The following is a 16,530-nucleotide window of genomic DNA, read 5'->3' as shown; positions in this document are numbered from 1 at the left end:
CAGTGGTTAAGAATCCGCCTGCCAATGCAGGGGACCACGGGTTCGAGCCCTGGTCCGGGAAGATCCCACATGCCGCGGAGCAGCTAAGCCCGTGCACCACAACTACTGAGCCTGCGCTCTAGAGCCCGTGATCCACAACTATGGAGCCCACGTGCTACAACTACTGAAGCCCACGCGCCTAGAGCCCGTGCTCCGCAACAAGAGAAGCCACCGCAATGAGAAGCCCGCGTACCGCAAGGACGAGCAGCCCCCGCTCGCCGCAACTAGAGAAAGCCCGCGTGCAGCAACGAAGACCCAACGCAGCCCCAAATTAAATAAATAAATAAATTAATTAATTTTTAAAAAAAAATGAGGAGCTGGTCAGTGTATAAGAGTCTGCAGCAAAAGGTAAAGGAGGATGAACACTGAAATAGAATTTGGTCCTTACTGACATTTTGAGAGAGTAGTTTCAATGAGGTGGTAGAATCTAGAATACAAGGTATATGTAGATAAGGAGTCAAGGAGTTAGACTATTTTTTTTAGAGGTGTGTACAGGTATAAGAAGCAAAGATCTGGAGTTCATTTAAAAGAGAGAAGAGTTGAACTTTTTAAATAAATATTTTTGCTTTTTTTATGGTTAAAGGCAAGGAACCATAGAAATATTGAAACAAGACAAAACCCAACTAAGGAGTGGGTCCACAATCCTAGTTGATGGGGAAGAGAGTATAGGTAGAGGGATTGGCCTGTACAGAATTCTAGTCCTCAAGTATTTCAGTTTAGAAAATTTATTTCCTACCGGTTGGGTATGGGTGGGGGAGTTCACAGTAGAAGATAATCTGAGATTAATGTTACTATTAAAAATACTATTAGATTTTAGAAGAATGAAAGAAGTTATAAGTCCCTTGGACTATATATAAATATTCATTGCTTGGGTCAATATTAGTTTAAATGCTGCTAATGATATTGCTTTCTGAGTTTCTAATGAGTAGAGACCTCATCAGTTTTGACCTATCCCATGCTTGTCTTTAATAGCTGTTGTTTAGCTGGGTGGTACTGAGTGTGGGCTGTGATTGTAAAGCTGATCCAGGAGCATGAATGAAGATTCAACTGTCAGTGTACCCCATTTGTGAAAAAGAATTTTTTTCTAATGTTAGCAAGTTGGACTCATCTTTTGCCTTATACAGAGTAGGAAATTCAAGGTTAATATTCAGTGTGTACTGTCTTTTTAAAAAGTCACTGTATCTTTGTTTTGTAGTTTATTTAAAAATTTTGTGCAATGTTTTATACAAAGCAAGAGTGTATAAAATATATATGTTTCAACTTAAGAATAACAAAAAGAGGACATATTACCTACTGCTCAGGTTAAAAAGTAGAAATTATTAGTATTTTAGAATACTAAGTGTGCCCCACCTCCTATCCCCATCCCTGTTCCCAGAGGTGCCATTATCCTGACTTAATGTGTTTACATGCCTTTACTTTTCCTTACAGTTTTATTGTCTGTGGATATTTCCTAAGCAACATATCATTTACTTTGAAAAGACGAATAGTGTACTAAGCTAACTGAGTTAGGAAGGGGCGGGCAGCATTACCATAGTTAGATGAAAGCTTCCAGGAAACAAGCTGACTAGTCAGGCATCAGGTTCCCTGAGCTTGAAGAGTTTCTACTCAGGTAATCATCAAGCAGTGTAATGAGTTAATTTTGGAAACATAGGGCACCATCTTGGTCAGGTATCTGTCATTGCTATAGTATGGGCCGGGTATTGCAGGTTTGTTCAGCAAGTATATGGTCACATGGAAAGAGTGCTGTTCTTTATTTTTGGTTTCTGAGCTCTTTGTGGTCTTCCAACACTTAGGAATAGATTAAAGCAGAATCTTTACCTCATCTGGGAGGTGAAAATGAGAGGTCTCAGCTGATCCAGGTAGCAAGGCAAGGTGGAGTGAGTAGGTACATCAAGACAAGCCAGATATAAATAAAAATCTGGAATAGGCCTATCTGGGCATCCTGTCCTTAGGAACAATGTCAGTGGTTATCTTGGTGATGACAGTTTCAGGAGTCACGTCACTACAGCTGAACTAGTTGCCCTTTAAATCCAGTGCACAGCTGGCATCCTGGAACTTCTCTTCACAATCCAGTCCTCCTAAAGATTACTATTGTCTCTCTCCCACATTGGATCTTCTTTATTCTGTATCCTAAGTTATAGTCTTTGCTAAAAATTTACTTTTTTGGTGGAATACTCTCTCCAGTTGCTTCTTGAGAAAAGATGCATGGAAGGTAAACATTTTGAGGTCTTTTATGTCTGAGAAAATATCTTTATGCTACTTTCATAAGATGGTTTGGGTGAAGAATTCTAGGTTGGAAATGATTTTCCTTTATAATTTTGAAGAAATGTCTCCATTGTCATCTTCCTTCCAATATGACTGTTGAGAAGACTGAAGTCTGAGTCCTGATTCTTTGTATGTGACCTGTATTTTCTTTCAAGAATCTTATAGAATCTTCTTTTTGTTCCCTGATTGTGATATTTCACAATGGTGTGCCTCAGTGTAGGTCTCATTCTTTATTTGTTTATACTAAACACTTGGTAGGCCCTTTCAAATGGGCAGCTCATATCCTTCAGCTCTAGGAAAATTTCTGAAATTCTTTCATTTCCTTCCAACCTCCCCTGCCCCCGTCTCTGGAACTCCTGTTATTCAGATATTGGTCCTCCTGGACTGGTCCTCTAATAGTGTTCCTGTTTCTCTCCCTGTGACTTTTTGGTTTTTTTGCCCCGAGGCAGGTGGCATCCTAGTTCCCTGACCAGGGATCGAACCGACACCCCCTGCATTGGAAGAGCAGTTGTTTTTGTTTTGTTTTTTTAATGTATTTATTTATTTATTTATCCTTGGCTGCGTCAGGTCTTAGTTGAGGCACGCGGGATCTTTCACTGTGGGGTGCAAGCTCTTCACTGTGCCGTGTGGGCTTCTCTCTAGTTGTGGCACACGGGCTCAGTAGTTGCTGAGTGCGGGCTCTCTCCTTGTGGTGCGTGGGCTTAGTAGTTGCGGCGCGGGCTTAGTTGCCCCGCGGCATGTGGGATCTTAGTTCCCCAACCAGGGATCGAGCCTGCGTCCCTGGCACTGGAAGGCAGATTCTTAACCAGCGGACTGCCAGGGAAGCCCCCTGCTTCTCTCCTATATCTTTTTTTCCTCTGGTTCCTGGAAGACTTGCCTCAGTTTTTATTCTCCATGCCTCTTTTTTCATTTCAGCTATTGTGTTTTTAATTTCTAAGAACTCTTTATTTTTTTAATGTTCTTTATTAAATTGTATTCTGTTCCTGTTTTATGGATATAGCTTCTCTTATCTCTGTGAAAAATATGAATATATAAATGTATATGTGTGTAAATGATATGTTTTGTGTTAGAGGTGTTTCCTTGGGTGACTGTAATACTTGGCTGTCTGCTCATGATTAAAGGTGGAGGACGAAAAAGCTGATTGGGAACTCTATTTTTGGTACAGCACTGATACTAGCAAATGTGCCTTTATACCTCAAAGATGCTCTTGTTTTTCTCTCTCCAGAAAGTAACTCTCCAATCTTCTGCTGAGGTGGGGAAGGGCCTGTTGCCTAGCATCATGGAGGAGGGAGCAGGTCTAGGAATAAAAGTGCTTTTCAAACAACTTTCATGGAATCTTCCTTGTTTTAACCCCCCCTCTTCTTTGTCCGTCACCTCCTGCTCCTCTATTTCCAGAAGTAATTGGTATTGCCTTCTGTGGATTCTCCAGTGTAAAGTGTGTTGTGTCTCATTTATTTTTTGCTGCCAGGCTATGATTTGGCTTTCCTGGGTCTGCTAAACCACTTAATAATATTCATCCATCCACTATCAGTCTTTCAAGATTTTGTTGCTCCTATCTCTTCTTATGAGTTTATGTCTAAAAAAGTCTTTTATAGCATTTTAGTGGGCTTTCATGAGAGAGTGAAATTATATGCATGTTTTTAATTTGCCATCTTAATCCTAAAGCCCTGATTATTTAAAATGTTTGATTATATGTCTCACCTCTTGAGACGTGAAAAGATTATTAAAATTAGCCCTTTTCATCTCTCGCTTTGGTTTTTACATTCATATTTATAATACATGACACTCGTTTGAACTCCTTGAGACTGTATGAACTCAAGGATTTATAAGTGAATCCAGAATTTGTGAATAAAGAGGTTGATTGTTTTTAAAATTTGCTCTTGTAGGAAAGTGGAAAGGTTTCTGAATCTCCAGCAGTGATTGTGGAGCCAGTTCCAAGTGCCAGATTAGAGCAGGGCTATGCAGCCCAGGTTCTGGTTTATGATGATGAGACTTATATGATGCAAGATGTGGCAGAAGAACAAGAAGTTGAGACCGAGAATGTGGAAACAGGTAGACATCTCATTAAATGTTCATTATTTATAACTTTCTCATTTTGTAAGCGTCAACATTACTATTGCCGGTTGAATAATATACCGAAAAACCTCTTTTTAATGCTATTTAGTATAGCTTGGAAACAAGTGAAATATCTCTTGTTTAAGGGAATTGATATACATAAAGTTCTACATTATAATTCTTTGAAGTCCAACAGAGTCTCATATCATGGACCCTAAGGACAAAATAACAGACCCATAATAATAAAACTATTTTTGTCATTTTTTTTTCTGGGAGTGGAAATATTGACTAGTTGTTATTTATTTGTAGACGTCAATAGGCTAGTATACCAGATTTTTTTAAATTCAAAACATAAATACAGTATTCTCATTCCATAGTAGATTAGAGTTTCTTTTAACCAATATCGGAGCAGTATGATTTCTTTTTTCCTAGGTCAGAAGCATCTTTGTAGTAGTCTATCAGCTTCCTCTTCCCTTTTTGTCTTCTTAGAAATTTTCGTATTTCAGTATGTCTGTGGTGAGATAACTGTATGTTTAATTGGGCATTAGTATGTATAATTCTTGGAGAAACCTTTTCATTTTTGCCATTGACCATAAAGAAAAAAGAGTTTTTTACCAGAAGGATTATAGTGACAATTTTATAATAATAAACATTAAATTTATCTGTATCAGTTAATAGAGAAAAAGAATCCTTATATTTGGTTTACAATCCTAACAAAAATTCTTAATACTTTAGATAAATTTCTTTAAATGTAGCAAAGTCTCATGATTAAAAATTTTGTGTATTTGACGTCTTTCTGCTTGTTGAGGCCCAGCAGCACTCCCTAGTTCTTTTTTTTTTTTTTTTTTTTTGGTTGAGCTGAGGGGTTGGAAGTTACCTTGCTCTTCGGAGCAGTGATGAGAACAGTGCCAGCAGACCCCACGTGCAGTGGTGATCAAGTCATCTTATCGAAACAGGTAGCTAAACACTTCATAAAGTCTTCGTGACTGTAGTCTGGAGTGGTACTCGATTTACAGTGCAAGTGGCAGGAAGATACGTAGGTTTTCTTTTGAGAGTTTGGAGAGCTTTCCAGTCCGAAGCTAGAAGGTTAGTGGTAGAGATGAATTTTCTTCTTGAGAAAAAGAATAAGAAGAACTTAGAAAAGTATTATGCAGGACGATATCTTGAAGTAGATATTGTAACTGATTTTATTATAGGAGCATAACTAAAGAGAAAACTAATGGGACAAGAAAAAAGTATGATAGCTTAAGTTGAATGAAAAAAAGTAGAACTGATTGAAATTTCCGGAAAATGTTTTGATCAAAAAAAAAAAAAAAAAGGGAAGACTGATTTTGGTAGCAAATTGGAAACTTTGAAAAATGAAAACTACAGTGCCAAATCTGCGTCAGTAGAAATTTAAATTCACGTTAAAATACCAGAGCATGTTGACCGAATCTTATTCGTTGTACACTTGATGGTCAACAGTTCATTAATTTAAATTAATCTGGTAAAAACAATTCCAGATAGGAAGCGAATATAATCCATTTAAGGGATTTTATTTTCTTCATCTTCTTGAACTCTGAAGGTGATGATATCATTTACAGGGCAAAGATGTGAGTGATTATAATATTGAAAAAGAGGATGTACAAAGTCTGGATAAAAGAACAATTACTTTTGTGGTATTTTAAAAGTAGTTTTTGAATACTTGATAATGTTTTTTAGGTTTATTTTTCTTCAACACTAAAAGGAAATTTTGGTAAATAACTTAGCTTATTCTAAAATAGTCTAAAAGTAACCTGAGAAGTTCATCTTACATTTTCTTTTTAATTCCATTCTGGCTCATGGATTTTTTAAAACCCACTTTACCTCTAAAATCCATATTACTTCTAAAAATAAGACTAGTATAGTGTAGTTATTCTTGGCTCTCCTTATAGAAGAACACTGTAAAATGCAGAATTCAGATACAGCTCTTTTAAAGGCAATGCCAAATTCAGACTGAAAACTACTTGCTCGTACATCCGTAATCAGAACAGTTTCATACACTCACATTTATTCATCAGAAGGCCTGCAGAACTTGGAGACTACAATATACTAATTTATTTAAAAATAGCATGGCTCATAGTAACTTAGTAAGATTGTTAATATACATAGTTTAGTTTAGAATCAGTTAATCTGAGCTTAATTTTGTTTCTACTTAAAGACTAAAATGCGTTTTTAAATGAGTTGAAATCTAAATAAATTTTCATTCTCCTGATATCTAGAACCTATGTAGATGAAGAAGGGTTGTTATGACTTAATGTAATGCATACTTCCTTTTAGGTAGTGGATTAGGATTGGGTTCATTTCTTGTGGTGATAATAAATTTTAACTTAAATCCCAGATATATGTAGGTTTTGGAGAGGAAGATGACTGGGAAGTAAAGGAAAGGAATATTTATAAGATGGCTACAGCAGTTTCTGTTTGGTGAATTGGTGGAAATGAGATCTGTAGAGAATAAGATTTCCTTTTGTACGTCTAGGAAATACTTCCTGGAGTGCTCCTACATTATAATTTAGATTATATTAGTCTAAAAAGTGTTCATAATTATATTTATTGATCTGTTATATCAGTTCTCGGCATGTTCTCACTGAAGTTTTTTTTCTTTTATTCCTGTATACCCATTGCATATATGTCCATACCAGAAACAGTATTCATGGTGTCAGTCATCCAGGCAGGAGTACTAAAGTCATATAATGATGTACATTTAGCTGTCTTCATTATTTTGTGTATAAAATGATTTCTTATTTTGGTAGTAGTAATTATAGGCTATCTTGCTTCACTTTTTTGTAGACTGAACATCTATATTTCCCTCACAGAGCTTGTGTGTAATAGTAATCCTCTCTTAAATTATATAGGAAAAACCAAGTATATTTTAAAACTTTAAAAATAGACATATTCATCTAAACCTGTAAATTGCTCTTTGATAATAACAAGTTTAGTCATCATAAAGAGCCTTTGAGGAGTAGTAACAAAGTATGCATGAAGGGTGGCCTCGACTCTGGCAGGCCGAAATACCTCTGCCAGTGGCTGCCGAGTCCAGCAGTTTCTGGAGGCCTCTGGAGAGTGATGTGGTGAGTCGGGGGTGAAGAGGAGTCTCTTGGCTTCCCTACTGAGATGTGGAAATTCAGTTTTTATGTTCACTCCTTAAATATATAATATTTATATTTTATATATATATAAATTTTAATTGGTTATTACAGATTACCATGTAAAAAGTAACAAGTTTATACCAATGCAATCAATAATAGATAAGTTTTGCTGGAAATCTTTTAAGACTTGGCTGCAAAGACTGAGCTGTTGAGAATATGCTTCTTCATCTTGCACCTTAACTTAAACTATATTTATCCTCATAACCTTCCACTTTAATTTATGAGAATATATCAATAAATACTTTGTATTTGTTATGTGCTGGGGCACTGTGTTCAACATGTTTTTTTCCCTCAAGGTGGTAGTAATTTATATTTTGTGGAGATAAAATATATATATTATAATCAAAATATAAAGCAGTGTAGAATCCGTTGAGCACTATTTACAAATTCAGAGAAATTTTCAGAAGAGGAAAGTTCAATTTACAGCATTAGGGAGTGTTTTAGAGAGAGGAGGAGGACAAATGGTAGGATTTGGCTGGGCAGATAGCAGGTAGGCGAAAGGCGCGTAGACTGAGGGAAATACAGTTAACAAGTGGGTGGGGTGTAGAAATTTGAGGTATGTTTAGAAGATGCTGAGTAAATAAGATATTAATAGGAGGTTCCGTTAAGAACTGTGGCTAGATTGTGATTGGAACCTAAGAGTTAGTAATCAGCCATATAAAAGACAAAGATTTGGAAGGTTTTGAGTAGAAAGTACTAAGTGATTAGTATCTCAGTAGATAGAGAATGGATTGTAGGGAAAAGATGAGGCAGAAAGACTAGCTCTTGTAGTATGTATGACTCAGGGATGGCTTGAGAAGTATTAAAACAAGGTAGAAGCAATAGGAACAGAAGGGGCTTATATAAGCACTTCTACTATGTGAGATCTAATAAGACTAGGCATGATAGATTAGGGGGAGAAACATAGATAGGTAAGGTATTGCTCAGTTTTTTGACCCTAATAATGGCGAAAGTATCATAAAGAGTTTTGAGGAAGGCAAGACTGTTTGGGGAAGCAGTTAAGTTTGATAATAAGCATGTTGATTTTGATTTGAAGCAGAGCATCTAAGGGGAAATAATTAGGTATTTAAAGATGTGCGAATGTATGGTCAGTGTCCCATTACAAAAGAGAGGGCATATTCAAATTAGGATAATTTACGGAATGTTTTAATAAATGGCTAGCTACAAGTGTGTCGGCAAGTGTAGGGTAACCGTAAGTGATGGGGTGGTACTCCAGAGCTAGCAGGAGCAGGGCTGTTTCTGTCCTTTGGCCCAAGGGCCAAACAGAGGGAAGGGTTCCTGGAACCCAGAAGGAGAGCCCTGGAGAGAGGGTTACCTTGAGAGAATCTGGGACCTTTGATCAAAGGACATAGCTGACTTGAGGGCGGTGCCACAGAGAGGGAGCCAGGGAAGTCAGCCTCCTGGGACAGAGTGAAGGGTGGAGTACAGATCCGTAGGGGCAAATGGAAGGTTATCTAGTACAACTGAAGCTTAGTACAGAAAGGTCAAGCAGAGACCAGCTTGGGATCATCCTCACTGAAGCCATGGAAATAAATGAAAACTCCAAGGGGAAAGGAATTTGAGAGATTTCCCCAAGGGGAAGATTTTTAAATTCTATATTTGTCACTCTGTGATAGATAACAAAGGACACAGAATTAAGAAATTAACTTTAGGGAATGTTTACATTTTGAAGACAAGAAGAAGAGCCAAAGAGTAGTCAAATATAATAAAAAATCCTGGGTGACTAATCCGGAGCTTAAATTTTTTTTTTTTTTTTTTTCTTTTAAGCCTTTTAAGTGGCTCTCTTTAGTAAGAAAGGGAAGAATATTGATTGGGTTAGTTAGTCCTAGTTTCAGGTTTCCACTTTATCACTTACTTGGCAGTATTTAACTGTTTCAGAGTCTATCTCACTGTCGTAAAATAGGAATTCAGTGTTGGTGAGGATTATATAAAATAAACCTATAAAGCACAGCGCTTGTGATGTAAGTGCTCTGTAAGCGTTCCTTAACTTCATTAAAACCTTTCCTTGTGCCTTCAGATATGGAAAAGGTCTTTTATACATTAAAACAACATTTGTTTAATACTTCTCTGTTGTAGTTTTCTCTTTCCATTCACTTCGACTTTTTAAAATGACAAATGTTTTATACCTTAAGTCTGTACTTTTTCCTTCTCATTCCTTCCTTAACTTACTGTGCTCTGGCATCTACATTTATCATTCTCCTGAAGCTCTTTGTTTATCAGATTTCAAGGTCCACTCCTCTACCAAATTCATTGACTCCACGGAATCATCCAGAAGTAGAGCCTTTTAAATCTGGCCTTCTTATCTACAGAAACACTGTATTCTAGCAGTTTTCCTTTCTGCCCTTCTCATGGCTGCTTCTGAGCTTTTTCTCAAATATAGTTTTCTATCAAGAATGTCTTTTAAGTATTATCCATTCCTTCAGGCCCAACCACATGAAGCTGTCCGCAGCATTCGTGGCCTACGTTAAACACTCCCTTTCCTGATCTTCTGTGAGACCATCTGGACTTAGACACATGATCACTGACTTTCTTACACTGTTCTTGTGTGTATACTCCTTTTGTTTTCAAAGTGAGCATACAAGCCCCTGAGTACAGAGCCCATATTTTTATTTTGTTGAATATAGCATATAATACAGAGTTTAACACGTAGCTGTTAAGAAATACAGACTGAAGCAAATTGAGTTGTGACTTAGAATTGCAGTATAATGAAGAACCATCTATGTAAAATCTTAAATATGTTTTCTTTTTTGTTTATATGCTAAATATTGAATACCGTAGGGTTATTTAAAATATAAAAAGGTAGTCATCCAAAAAACATGAATATGGTCATCCAGAATATATCAAAGCCATAATGTTGTCATACTTAGATTAACTTCATCTTAAAATCACAGTTAGTTTTAGTCATTCTTGCTTACACCTAAATTTGATTTTTTTTTTTTTTAATAATAAAAGCAATACGTGTTCATTGGAAAAACTGGAAAGTATTACAAAGAATAAACGGTGAAAATCACCCATAATCTTACCAGTGAGGGGGCAGTAACTACCACGTTTCTAAATTTCCCGCTGGCCTTTTTTTTTTTGCTGGCCTTTTTTATGTATGTTTTAAGCATATTTAGCATCATGTTATGTAATACAAGTAGACTTATTTATTAATCTTTACTAACAAACATTGGCTCAAAGGGATCTGGTAGCTTCCTACTTCTCTCTTCTGCTCATTGGGAACAGGACTTTGGTTTTTAACCAAGTATCAAAACATAAAAGGTTGGTCTTATTAGTTAAATTAATTATCAAGAGAACTTAGAAAACTTTTTTTTTTTTTTTTTGTGATCAACAAAATTGTGTTTAGAGGTTAGTTGAAAAGATAGATGAATGATAAGAATTTTTATATACTTCAACAAGAAAGTAGTGCTTTTTTTTTAATAAATGAAAGTTCAGGTTTTTGAAATGCAGTTTTAAAAAATAAAACCAGATTTCTATTGAAAAATAAGATTAAGGAACCACATTTCTTTCTTGAAGACTCTCAAGACTAGGTTGACCTCACGATGAGCCTTTGATAACTTTTGTATGTGTTATACCATCAGAAATCCTCCCTGTGGCACAAAAGGACTCTTTTAATTAGAAAATATTGTTGCCACAGGGAGGTAGAAGATCGACATGAAAAACTGGGGATCTGAAAAGGAGCCCCTACCCTAGGATTACCTGAAGGTGAAACAGATTGAGCCAGAAGGAAGACAATGCTGGTAGGTTGGTCTTTAATTTATTAAGAATGTTTGCAATTTTACATTTAACTACAATGATTTCAGCTGTGTTTCCGTATTTTTGTTTAAAGGGTGACGGCGATCCCTCCTTGTGGAGGGAGAAAGATTATAACAGTATTTTTCCCCCTAAGGAATCTGCTGTCTAAGTTAATTCCCTGCCGTGTCCCTAATATCGGTTCCTTCTCTAGACAAAACTCTAGGTCTGTCTCCCCGCCTTCACTTCCTTCGAAGTTACCACTGACTGAACATCTTCAAGTCTTTTTTTTTTTTTTTTTTTTATTTGTGTTATTTCTGCTTCTGATCTATACTTTTTCCTAAAATAATTTTTTAAGAAGTGTTTTCTTTCAATTATCTATTTTCTTGAATTTAGCCTGGTCACTAGTTTTCTAAAAAGGTAAAATGTGAGTCTTAAGTTTACTTAGTTTTGATTCTAGAATTGTGTGAATTATAATTATACTATTAGTTAGATTAGTTAGAAAGCCTTATTAGAGAGAAGTTTTTAATATTTTATTAAGTGTTTCATTTAAGATGCCATCAATTGTAAGAAACGTTATTTTTAGAGCACTAAAAGAAAAACCTGCCGGCAATTACAAATTTTAGGATATCGTCAATTGTAAAATACATCCTGATTTCAGAGATGTCAAAATGTGAAAAAAATGTATGTCTTAGAATTAATGAAATACGTTATCATGCAATTCTGAATCGTCCTGAAATTCCCATTATCTGGGAATTGGATATTAAAATATCAGGTTCATGAAAAATGGAGGTGAGTTGCAGTTGTGGAAGTCCCTGCATGTGCTGAGTATGATCTCTAAATTCTTTACTGTCATTTAAGAGAGGGTATTTAAAAAACCATTTAACTATACTGTTTAACAGTATACAAAGTAACCATATAAGTTAATAAATTACGGAGGGTATAGAAGATGAAAAAGTATTTTAATAAGATGCTTTTACTTAATCAGTAGGTAGAGCTTGGGAATTCCCTGGTGGTCCAGTGGTTAGGACTTGGTGCTTTCTCGGGCCCTGGTCAGGGAACTACGATCCCACAAGCAGCACGGCCAAAAAAAAAAAAAAAAAAAAAAAAAAGTAGAGTTTTATCATAATTGTCAGTTTTTAATTGGATTTTGTGATCTAGAAAGAAAATGAAATGAAGCTTCTCTGCTTTCTAAACTATCACTTTAAAACAGGATCCTTCAAGGGCTCTTTAAAGTAGCCACTGATTTTTAGTGCACCTTGAATGGAAGTTTTACAGATTATTAATTATGTGAAGGAGAGTGGCCAAAAGCAAAGAACAACCCTGTCAATTAATAAAACAAATGAAAAGGAATGATTTTAAATGGTATTTGTATGCTTTTCAGGAAACATCTATTTTATATAAAAGGAAAGATAAGTATATCCAGACAGTCGATCATTAGAGGATATTTGTTTAATTTGGGAAACTAGTAGCATTCATTCCTTTGCACTCAGACTTGTTTCTTTAAACACTAATTAACTTCCAATTTTGCATATAACAATGTGTCTAAGTAATACAGTTTTGTTAATTCAGACTGAGGAGAGGGCTAAATACAGATTATATGGAATTTTAAATGAGTAGTACGCAAGGTTATAGGTGTTGCCAAGTCGGGATAGCTCAGACTTCTTAGATATACACACAGGAATGCTTTAAAACATGTCTCTAGGCAGATCCATGCATTCATTCCTCAGCCAGCTCTTACTGAGGGCCAGCAGCATGTCAGGCTCAGCTGAATACCTTGTGGCGAATGAACCCTGTCTTTGCCCCCACCAGGCTTTCAGCTTTGTGGAGAAGGTGAACAGTTAAATACGTTGTTACAATAAAATGTGATGAGTTAACGTTGTGATAGGATTAATGAAAGGTTTAGAGAGTATACAGTAGGGGAATGGCTAGGAGGTCAGAGAATGCCTCTCTGAGGAAGTGACATTTAAACAGGTTTGAAGGGTCTGAAACAATTAGCCAAGCAGAGAATAGCATGTCTGAAAGTCTGGAGGAAGGAGAGCATGGCCTATTTGATTTGCAGAAAGGAATTCAACATGGCTAGAATATGGATTATGAGAAGGAAAGGGGATGAAAATGAGGCTAAAGAGGTAAAATCTTAACGGGTGAGGACTCTGAAAGCTTTGTACCTGTTTTTTGGGCCTTATCTAAAGGGCAATGGGAAGCCTTTTAAGAGATTTAAAACAAAGTATGTTTTTTATACAAATTTAGTTGCTTCCAAAATACTGAGTACTGTGAAATGAAAAGTAAAGGAAGACAGTCAAAGCATTACCTAAAATAAAGACTGAACTCCGTAGCTCCTCATTCACAGTTCCCTGGTTTTAAGCTAGTTGACTATTCCTATTCACTTTCCACTAAATTGCCTGCCTCCGCAGAGGTGGGCTATAGATATGCTCATTGCCCATACTAAGCTACAAGTTACAGAGATTAAGGTATTTGCACAACTAGCGTTTCTTTTTGGAATCAAAAGGTGGGTGCTTTGGTATAATGCTGTTTCAGGAGAAGGAATCATTGTCCCTTATGCATCCCCCATGCCCCTTTGTAAACTTGGAAAAGGGTCTATGCGTTTTCTCGGATTTGTGAAGGGGACCGTAACTTAGAGGAGGTCAGGAACACTTTTAACACGGCTATTAACTGTTAACTTTTGTGTGTTTTTTAAATCTTTTTATATTGTGGGCCTCTTTGGCCATATGGTGAAGCCTGTGGACCTTCTCTCGGAACAATGTTTTTAAATATATGAAATACCTAGGATTGCCAAGGAACCAAATATATTGAAACGTAGCTTTCAGACTATTTTTAATTGTGACATATTAATACATACGTTTCTTTAATAATGCATTAAATAATGAGATCTAGTGGCAGATCTAATTTACTGCTGTAATTTCAAAGTAGTGACCGTAAAGTATATTTTGAGATATATGTAACAACTATAATATGATATGAAAATATTTTATGATTTCTGTTGGTCGTGAGTCACAGATACTGGGAAAACTACTGTGGTTTGTACCTTTATTTAAAATTAAAGTGCTAAATTTCAGTTGGAATCTAAAAAACAGTTTTCCCAGATCTCATCCATGTCTTATTTTACCTGTCCTCCATGGAATTCTGCCTTATTTCTGCTTTTCTTTCCTTAATAACGCATAGTAGGGATCTGAATACAGTTTTATGATCTCTGATAGGGGAAAAAAACCCTCTCAACTATATACTGGTAGTTTTTCATGTCACTTAATGGATTGACTTAATTTAACTTCTTCTAAAAACATTCTAATGTTTGAACATTAAGTACATTTCTTTAAAGCCTCATCTAGTATTTTATGACCTTTTTGCTGGCTTGAGATCCCTTCTATTTCCATGAGAAAAATCTCTGTGGCCAGTGGCTCTCAGACTTGAGCATACGTCAGAATCATCTGGAGTGCTTGTTAAAACACAGATCGCTAGCCCCACCTCCAGGATTTGTGACTTAGTGAGCTGAATTTGCATTTTTAAAAATATAAATGTATTTATTTATTTATTTTTGGCTGCGTTGGGTCTTTGTTGCTGCACACGGGCTTTCTCTAGTTGCAGCGAGCGGGGGCTACTCTTCGCTGCGGTGCGCGGGCTTCTCACTGCAGTGGCTTCTCCTGTTGTGGAGCACGGGCTCTAGGCGCGCGGGCTTCAGTAGTTGTGGCACGTGGTCTTAGTAGTTGTGGCACACGGGCTTAGTTGCTCTGCGGCATGTGGGATCTTCCCGGACCAGGGCTCGAACCTGTGTCCCCCGCATTGGCAGGTGGATTCTTAACCACGGCGCCACCAGGGAAGTCTTGAGAATTTGCATTTTTAACAAGTCCCCAGGTGATGCTGATGTTGATACTGCTGGCCCAGGGATCATACTTTGAGAACCTCGGCTGTTGGGAATGATAGCACCAAAAGAGAGCTTCTGCCATCGTGAGAACTCAGTTAATCCTGTAGTTTCTTACTGTGTATAGTATACCCATCACAAAGATTGCTGTTGCGGGTGAAGAGATACTAAAGTTCTTTCAGGCTTATATGAGGTGATGTAATGCATTGCTGCTGTTAATTAATTCACCAGTAAACATTCATTGAGCATCTACTATATACCAGGCACTATTTAGAGCATGGGACTAGAGCAATAGACAAGAGGGGCAATGTCTGCATTCGTGCAATACGTAGACTCTCGTGAAGAAAACATGTAAATTCACCATAGTGTAAAATTGCTTTGTCACAAATCAGAATACATAAATTAACAACTCCTGAGACTGTTGTTTAGAGTTAATATTAGCAATTAAGTTAAAATAATAAATTCGTGAATCATTTCTTTTCAAGCAGTTGAAGCAGCAGATAAATTCTCCCTTCTCCTCCTCCATATGTCAGTCTTTAAGTACAGCTGAGATAATGGTAAACTTAATACTTATCATGTACAAAGTACCTATTCTATGCACAGTACTGCTCCTAGGGAGTAAGTGATTCATAGTTGAATAAAACATGGTGGCTGGACTCAAAGAAGGTTACCAACTAAGTTGAGAAAAACAAGTATTTGAGGAAATAATAGTATGAAGTAGATAGGGTTGGGGAAAGGTGAGGAAAGACAAAGAATTGCCAGGTATAGTAGTTAGTCTATAAGTTCCAGGTTGCATTATTGCTATTGTAATGGGTCGTATTTAAATTTTATCATAAGGGCACAGTTGACTGGTAAGACAGAGGGGTTTAGGGACAGAGAAGCAAGTCAGATGGAATTAAGCATTCCTAAATCTCACCTTTTTTTTTTTTTTTAATGTGTGTACAGTACCATCAAAAACATGAGTGACTTTCCCATTCGCAGAAAATAAGGGGACAGTGCTAAGAACTAACCGTGTGTGCAGTGGTTAGTTACAATTTGGGAGTGGGATTAGGAGATGAGGTAGGACTAGTTTTTATTTAAAAATTTTTCTACATTTCTGTAATTTGTTTTCCATTGAGCATTATCAAGGGAAGAAGGAATGTAGCCGGTTTCCTCTCTTTCCATTAGACATTATTAAGGTGTAGAGTACCAGTTTTTATAATAGATATCACATATTCTCCAAGTTTACGTTCAGCATTTGGTCATAACTGGATGTTTGATTTCTTTTTACTTTGTAGATCAGCCAAAATACATATATTACTTAAAAGGAATGAACAATTAAATCTTTAAATTTAATGAAAAATGCTTTTCATATGTTTTCTATAAGACTGAGTCATGATAATAAGTACTTATCCT

General features: G+C 36.5%; 1 protein-coding gene across 4 annotated transcripts in view; it reads left to right on the top strand.

Moving 5' to 3' along the window:
* ELF2 (E74 like ETS transcription factor 2) overlaps positions 1 to 16,530 on the top strand; it is a 91,206-nt gene that overhangs the window by 35,687 nt on the left and 38,989 nt on the right. For 3 of the 4 annotated variants that reach the window (XM_068543462.1, XM_068543456.1, XM_068543455.1), the window contains exon 4: positions 4,191 to 4,356. In XM_068543462.1, the coding sequence (XP_068399563.1) occupies positions 4,191 to 4,356 (166 nt within the window). Of the gene's footprint in view, positions 1 to 4,190; positions 4,357 to 11,163; positions 11,267 to 16,530 lie in introns of those variants that run through there. The other variant, XM_068543460.1, reaches the window with a different exon arrangement.

This window comes from Eschrichtius robustus, chromosome 4 (genome assembly GCF_028021215.1).
Source record: "Eschrichtius robustus isolate mEscRob2 chromosome 4, mEscRob2.pri, whole genome shotgun sequence".
In the NCBI taxonomy this organism is placed as follows: Eukaryota; Metazoa; Chordata; class Mammalia; order Artiodactyla; family Eschrichtiidae; genus Eschrichtius; species Eschrichtius robustus.
This window is presented reverse-complemented; position numbering and strand designations above follow the sequence as displayed.